Consider the following 8,419-nt stretch of genomic DNA (forward strand, 5'->3'; position numbering starts at 1 on the left):
ATAATGTAGAAAACACACCCTGTAGTGTACATGTTTTTCGGTTGAATGGACCAAAACGTTTCCTGCTTTGTTTTTCCTGTTCTTGCTTGTTTTTCTCTTCAATGCAGTGAATAGGGCCGAGTTTGATAATTAGGCTCCACATAGCCTAACAATCAATTACTGCCACTTCTTCGAATCATGCTGAAATAATAGCAATTCATGAAGTCGGTCAAGAATGTATTTGGCTAAGATCAATGATGAACTATATCCGGAAGAATAGTTGATTGTCTCTTGAAAACGAAAATCCTCCGACTACTTTGTTTATAGACAATGCAGCTTGTATAGCTCAATTAAAAGGAGGATATATTAAAGGAGATAGAACGAAACACATTTTTCACCAAAATTCTTCTTTACACATGATTTGCAAAATAATGGTGAAATTGTTGTGCAACAAATTCGATCGAGTAATAATCTAGCAGATTTATTCACCAAGGCATTGACTACTGCAACTTTTGAGAAATTGATAAAAAATATTGGAATACGTCGGTTGAAAGATCTCAAACGATATTTGAATCAGGGGGAGAAACTAATACACAAGAATAGTGTACTCTTTTTCCTTCACTAGATTTTTTCCCACTGGGTTTTTTCCTAGTAAGGTTTTAACGAGACATATTTTTTGTGTAATGTTGGACATCCAAGTGGGAGTGTTATGAAACAATTAAATAATGTGGATGCCCATTTAGTTTCCCGAGAAGATTGATACATGTATTACCCCTTGATATTCCCCTAGTACATTAACCTTCTTCCTAGAACAACACAATACAAGTTCTAGAATGACTAAGTTCATTAATGAGTAGTTGATATGATTCATGTATCATCATCTTAATTTGTCTATAAATAGAGGTATTCCTACCTCACTTTATAATAGAAAGATTGATGAAATAAAAATTCTCTGTACTTCTGGTCTACTTTCTCTACTCTATTTTATAGTTTATGATTTACCATATAAACTGCTACACTAAAATACATTAGTTTTACAACACATGACCGATATTAACCCCTTTAATACGTGGATCCAACTAAACGCCCCTTTTGTCCCCTCTCATCTCTATCCTACTTGTTTGCTATGTTTTTCTCGTGGCTTTTTGGCTTTCACTGGACCATGTGGAAGAAGTGACAGACAGCATTCTTTCAACTCACTGCCCCTCCCCTTCTCAGCTCTATATAAATCTTCACACCCTTCTCCCCTCCATTACCATCTCTCCATATTTTCCTTCTCTCTCTCGTCCTCTAATCTTCTTGTTGTTTGGTATTGCTCTTATATGCAGCTCACACAGTGGCTAGCACTAAGAAATTCCAAATGGTGAGTAGCTTGTGGCACTAACCAAGAAGCCCTCCTACATTCCTCTACTTACTCCTCTCTCTTTTATTCCAGCTCTTTATTGCTCATATATACACTCCTTTCTCATGTATTAAGGCTGTCCTAACCAGTAATATTATCTTGTGTCTCTTCCAGTACCTGCTTTTTGTGTCTCTTCTGTTCTTTTCTTTTCATTATGGATGTATTTTTTGTGTCTCTTCTGTTCTGTTCTTTTCGTGCCCCACCCCCAAATGGCTTCATTATGGTTGTATGATATATCTCATCTCATTATAGTCTTATTAATGAGACGGGGTAGATTTTCCCCAGTTTTACTGAAAAAGTATTTCCCTAACATTTTTTGAAAGAAAATAATATTGGATTAGTGTTTTTGAGTAAAAATATACTGCAGTAGGTAACACAAAAGTGCGGTGATGTTGCAGGGAAAGGAAGAACAGCGAGAAACAGAAGCAATTGAGATGAAGTTGAGAAGAGCGGGCAGCATGAAACTAGACAGAGACTCATGTTGCGAATGCACTATGGATGGGTCCGTGGATTTCAGGGGGAGGCCTGCAAGCAAAAAGAGGACTGGTGGATGGCTAACTGGGCTTTTGTTGCTTGGTAAATTGTCTTATTAATTTCTCTATTTATTTTACTTAATTTGATATAAAAACTAAAATAGACAGGAAACTTATATTAAGTGCTTAATATCCTTTGATTAGAATGATGATACGCTGAAGAAGATATGAGATTACCAAAAAAAAAAAAAAATCTGATATGCTCACCGTCATTTAATGTCAATAGAGCAGAAATATCTATTTGACTCTTTCTATAAATAGATAGTTTCAACTTATTAATGAAAGAACCAAAATAAATACAAGTTTCAAATAAAAAATTGTTTTCTTCAAAAATTTAAATCATTTGAGATTATAATTGTATCAAGATTTCAATTAGTGTGCAGAAATTATCATATTTCTAAATGATAGAAATACAAAAACTTTCAGTTTCATATATTTACAAAGGCATTGTATTTTCTCAATATTCTGCAATCAACACAAATAAGGCTGTTCCTAACATCTTTCTGAGATGGTAACTGAGGTCAACGTGGATTGTGGAAAGTTTAAGATCTATATCTTTATATGACCCTTTTAAGTAAAAGATAATAAACCTACTAACATAATTTCTTCTGAATTTTTTAAGGAAATTCTTTGGCAATATTTGGTGACAATTTTATCTTTTAATGACTGATTCTTTCCAATATTGTCCCTATCGTCCTCTTTGTCCTAATTGGGAGACAGAAGAGAAGCAGCGGGGAAAGCAACATGTCGAGAGGTCACTGTATCACTTCCCCCTTCAGGATGGAGACAAGTGATTTGGCTGCCTTGTAAAACTCTAATAAGTGACACTGGGTTGAGACAAATCCTGGGCCTCTTCTTGACCTCACTTTTACTTGAGGACCTAATAGAAGGTTAAAAAGTTATTCATAGACTAAGAATTTGTCATGTGTGTGCACACGCGCGTACGCGTGTACGTGTAGATTGTGGAGATGGTTTAACCATATTAATTATTCTTAAATATAATTTTCATTCAGAGTGGATAATAATTAATCATGTTCTTTTAATTTCCTTCATAAAGTTTTTCTTCCCCCTTTGCTTCCTCAATATTTTCTTCCTAGCAAGTTCATATTCTGCTCCTGAGGCTCGACTCATGAGAAAGGATGAGATGGAACAGTGGAGAATCCTAAGGTCTAGACAAAATAACAGTCTTCTTACATAAATATAGCATATGAATAAAGATAGATATATAAATGAAGGAGGAGAAGGAAAAAAAAAGTTCTCTTAAAGTTAGTTCGATTCATGTAAATTCTATTCAGATGTATGGCGTATGATAAAGAAATAGAAATAGACTCAAAAAGTAAAAGGATTGACTTTAACCAAGGGCACAAATAATCTTCGGCGAAATTCTGCAAAGTAATATGGTGATTCTTAAACTTTCTGCAGTCCATCAAACACCTATATCACATGTAAACCAGAAAGAATGAATTTTGATAAAAATGTTTAGGAAGTTTCCCAAATTAAGTAGCTTTGACCGGAATAGAACAGATTAAAGAGTCAAGAATGTTGAGCACTATTTACTCTCTATTTTGGTATGATATTGTCCGCTTCGGGCCAAGCCCTCACGGTTTTGTTCTTGGGTTTCACCCAAAAAGCCTCATACCAATAGAGACTTGCCCTTTCATTATAAACTCCAAATCCCCATCTTTTTTAGGCGATGTGGGACTATGATTGCCCACTCAACAAAGAATTGTTTCAATTATGCTTGCAATTATTTCTCTCAGAGTTATTCACTTCTTCATTCGTAAAGAAACGCTGGTATGTATTCGTATACTATGCTAGACATAGTTATATAATCAATTAAGGTTGTTTGTACATATAAGTATACTTCCTTCGCAGGCAAGTATCGTACACAATCATCCATATATACATATACACTTGAGTATAATACAAATTCCTACATAGTACAATTAATAGAAAGTTACCTATATACCGGCATACATATTAGGGCAAGTGCAGCAAGCTCCCACCCCACCTCCTAAGGTTGAGGTGGCGGTGGGAGCTTGCTGGACTTGCTCCAACAAGCACCTAAGGGAGCTCTGAGAGCTTCCGTGGCACAAAGCCTAGGGCTTTGTGTTAGATCTACATCATAAAACTTGAGATCTAAAACCATATAGCCATGATTAATTCAAAGAGATTAACAATAATTTAAAAGAGCGGAAGCTTATACCTGAATCCATAGATTGATCTTGATTTTGGGTTTTGGATCTTCTAACCTTAGGGTTTTCTCTAAAACCGAATTTCTCTCTTAGATGGGGTTGAAGAGAATTAGAGAATGTAACCCTAGGTTAGGGACCATAACCCCTTATTTATAGATGTTGTACTTTTGTAATTTAGCCCCTCAATAAATCACAATTACAACCTGGTATCTGCACATATAACCCCATGACTTATTTAAATACCAAATTAACCCAACTTAATTGATCACTTTAGTGGGTTATCCTGAAAGATAGCAATACACATTGATTAATCATATGTGCCCACAAATAGATTTATTAGATTAAATCCAACACTTTGTGCCACGGAGCTCCCAAGCGCTCCACAAATTTGTGGAGCGCTTAGGAGCTCCCAAGATATTAAAAAAAAAAATTTAACAAAAAACTCCTTGCTTTTGTACCTTTGCAATAGAAGAGGGGTTTTTTTGATAGAAGAGGGGTTTTTTTGATAGGTTTTTTGATAGAAGAGGGGTTTTTGATATTGTTGGAGCTCCTAACTAGGAGCTTGTTGGAGCTACATAAAAGAAGAAGTGCCTCTCAAGGCTTAATTTGTTAATTTTTTATTCTAAAATGCTTGAGAGCTCTTGAGAGCTTGCTGACTAGGCCTCCCAACTGGGAGCTTGCTGCACTTGCGCTTATACTAACTTCTTGAGTTTTGTTCCCTACCTAATGTTATGTACATACTCGTGTATGTATTTACATGAATACAGTAAATCAGGGCCTAGCAACGTTAGCGTTTTTTGGAGTCGGCGTGAACCTAGTCCTTTTCCTAACAAGGGTGCTAGAGCAGAACAATGCAGATGCAGCCAATGACGTTAGCAAATGGACAGGCACGGTCTACATCTGCTCCCTCATTGGTGCCTTCCTCAGTGATTCCTACTGGGGGAGATACAAGACGTGTGCCATATTCCAAGCTATCTTCGTACTTGTGAGTAGTCATAAAGCACCATATACTTGAATACTATGTGTCTTTTCCTCACCACTATGGATATCCATGTTGAAGAAGGAAAAAATTACAACTTTAGTTACAATTATAATTTGTAAAGGGCACTTCCAGTTGCAGTTGCAGTTGTAACCATTTTTTTAATAGATGCGGTTGCATAAAGGATTTGCATCTAGTTTCATTGCAACTCATTTTACAAAAAGCAACTCTTTTGCAACATGCTGCCCAGTTACAAAATAAACAACTGCAATTATCTTTTGCAAATTGCAATTTGAAATTATAGTTGAAATTTTAAGAGAACCATAATCTATTTACAAACCATGGTGGCTGCATTCCATTTTTACCTGAGGATCTTTTTTTTTTTTTTTTGAAAAGAGTTCAGGTAAACCGAAATAGTGATCACCGTCATGGCCATGCACACTCATAAACTATGTTCTCTTTAGCTAGTAAGGGCACATATGCCTAGAACTGAGCATAGATTAATTTTGTTTTGCTAATAGGGTCTATCATTGCTATCCTTGTCATCTTACCGCTTCTTGCTCAAACCCTCTGGATGTGGTGATGCCCACACAGCATGCGGGCCCCATTCGAAAATTGTGATTGGTTTGTTCTACTTCTCAATCTACCTTGTCGCCTTGGGGAATGGAGGATACCAGCCAAACATAGCCACATTTGGTGCTGACCAGTTTGATGAGGAGGACCCGAGGGAAGCTCCCTCCAAGATCTCCTTCTTCAGTTACTTCTATCTAGCCCTCAACTTGGGCTCCCTTTTCTCCAATACCTTCTTGGGCTACTTTGAGAATGAGGGAATGTGGGCCTTGGGCTTCTGCGCCTCCACAGGCTCGGCCTTTCTTGCCCTTCTCTTGTTCTTGGCTGGTACAAACAGATACAGACACTTTCAGCCGGTTGGCAACCCCCTTTCCCGGGTGTGCCAGGTGGTTGTAGCGGCCTCTAGGAAATCGAAGGCAAAGATTCCTCCTGGCGATGCTCAATTTTATGAGGTGGTTGGACGGGAACTTGACTACGGAAGTCGAAAGCTCCTTCACACTAAAGGATTCAAGTAAGTTACAAATAGTCTAGTTCCCTGTGTAGCTGACCTAAATCTCTGTGACTATGCTAACCAATGTCCTGCGATCACTTGCAAGGTTCCTGGACCGAGCTGCACTCATCGACTCTAATGATGATGGTTTTGACCTAAATGAACAGAAAAATCCCTGGCAGGTCTGCACAGTAACCCAGGTTGAAGAAGTCAAATGTGTGCTTCGGCTCCTCCCAATTTGGCTCTGCACCATTCTCTACTCCGTGGTCTTCACCCAGATGGCCTCCCTTTTCGTCGAGCAGGGCGCAGTGATGAACACATCCGTTGCAGGTTTCCAAATCCCTGCAGCAAGCATGTCAGCCTTTGACATTCTTAGTGTTGCATCCTTCATCTTTTTCTATCGCAACATCCTCCATCCGCTTGTCTGCAGCCTACGAAAGGACTCCAAGGGTCTCACTGAAATCCAGAGAATGGGAATAGGGCTCCTAATTGCTGTGGCAGAAAACTTGTGTGTAAAGGTTGTGACCGCGATGTTCCTAGCAGTCTAAGCATCTTTTGGCAAATCCCTCAGTATGTACTGATTGGGGCCTCTGAGGTGTTCATGTATGTAGGTCAGCTAGAGTTCTTCAATTCTCAGACACCAGATGGGCTGAAAAGCTTCGGGAGCGCTCTTTGCATGACATCAATCTCTCTAGGGAACTATGTGAGCAGTTTAATCGTGTCGATAGTAATGGATATCACGGCAAAGGGGCACCAGCTTGGATGGATACCGAGAAATCTCAACAAGGGGCATATGGACAGGTTCTACTTCTTGCTTGCAGCACTAACCAGTGTAAACTTCCTGGTGTACTTGGTTTGTGCTAGACAGTACAAGTGCATCAAGTTAGAGGGGAAGTTCAACGAAGAAGAAGATAATGAAGATGAGGAATACAGTGTGTAATAAGGGTGCTCCTACAGAGAAGAAGAGGCCACGTAGTTGAGCCTCTTCCTATTTTGTGTGACCCGATACTGACCTTGATGCAAAAGGGCGTCATTGATACAGGGATCATGAAAGGATTGGACTAGGGAAGTGCTTCACATAGTGAATTGAATTGTACGGAAAAGCGCAACCCTTGGTGAATCTTTCTAATTGGAAGTAATGTACAAGCTTTAGCAATTGTCTTTGTACATGGCAAACTTACTTCTCTTAACTTGCATTTTACGTAGAAAATATTTCTGGGTTCTTCAAAGGGTTAATTATAGAAAACCTTCTGAACTTTGGGGTGTTGCACTAAAACGTCCTCAACTTCTTTTATTCCACTAAACCCCCATGAGCTTTAAGAGTCATTGTACATAACCCCACTAAATTCTTTCATCCCACTAAATTTCACATGAAATTTCTCATTTAATCTCCAAATTAGCACCATCGATTCTAACATCTTCTGTGGCAAATATATGCCAAGAAAAAGATGAAAACAACCCCTTTGTCCCAAAGAGTTACCTATTTTTCCTTTTTTTAAAAAAAGTATATTTTGGGACTAAGAAGGAATTTTCATCCTGTTATTTTGGCATGTGCTTACCTAATGACACGTTGGAGTTAATGATGCTAATATGAGTATATAAAATGAGAAATTTTCCGGTAAAATTTAAAGGAACAAAAAATACCAATGAGGTTATATGCAATAACTCTTAAAGTTCGGAGAGTTTAATGGAATAAAAAATTTGAGGAGGTTTAGTGCAACTCTCCCAAAGTTTAGGAGGTTCATTGTAATTAACTCTTTTTAATGCTTTCCTTGTTATCCTTATATTTTGGGGGTCCAAGTTCAAATCAATTAACTGAAATAAAATTTTTACATTGTTCTTACATTAATTTTTCAAGACCTGTTTTGATGACTTATAGTCACTACTATACGGATAAAGCCGAACTAATAACAAATACAATAACTCTAAGGGGCTATTTGGTTCGTTTCCTTGATATAGGGAAATGCAATTCCATGTAAAGAAATATAAGTTTTAAGTTTTCCAAACTTTTTCAAGAAATAGATTGTTTTGCTTTGGTTCACACATAAAAAATGGTGAGAAACCAATGTATTTATTTTTCTTGTGTTTGGTTAAAAAATGGTGAGAAACCAATGTATTTATTTTTCTTGTGTTTGGTTCGCATAGAAAAAAAAGAAAAACTTTTGTAAATTGTGTTTGGTTCGCATAGAAAAAAAAGAAAAACTTTTGTAAACAAAGCAGAGAAGGAAAAAATCTGACATGGTAGAGTTCATCAATTTCACTCGGTTGGGG

General features: G+C 37.5%; 1 protein-coding gene across 1 annotated transcript; it reads left to right on the plus strand.

The window, feature by feature from the left end:
• On the plus strand, positions 1,188-7,315 carry LOC109825023 (protein NRT1/ PTR FAMILY 7.3-like). The gene is given in 6 exon segments (XM_020391703.1): positions 1,188-1,342; positions 1,780-1,957; positions 4,877-5,094; positions 5,610-6,169; positions 6,255-6,670; positions 6,673-7,315. Coding segments are annotated over 6 exon segments (1,791 nt in total). The 5' UTR covers positions 1,188-1,339; the 3' UTR covers positions 7,089-7,315.

Source organism: Asparagus officinalis, chromosome 1 (assembly GCF_001876935.1).
Source record: "Asparagus officinalis chromosome 1, Aspof.V1, whole genome shotgun sequence".
NCBI lineage: Eukaryota > Viridiplantae > Streptophyta > Magnoliopsida > Asparagales > Asparagaceae > Asparagus > Asparagus officinalis.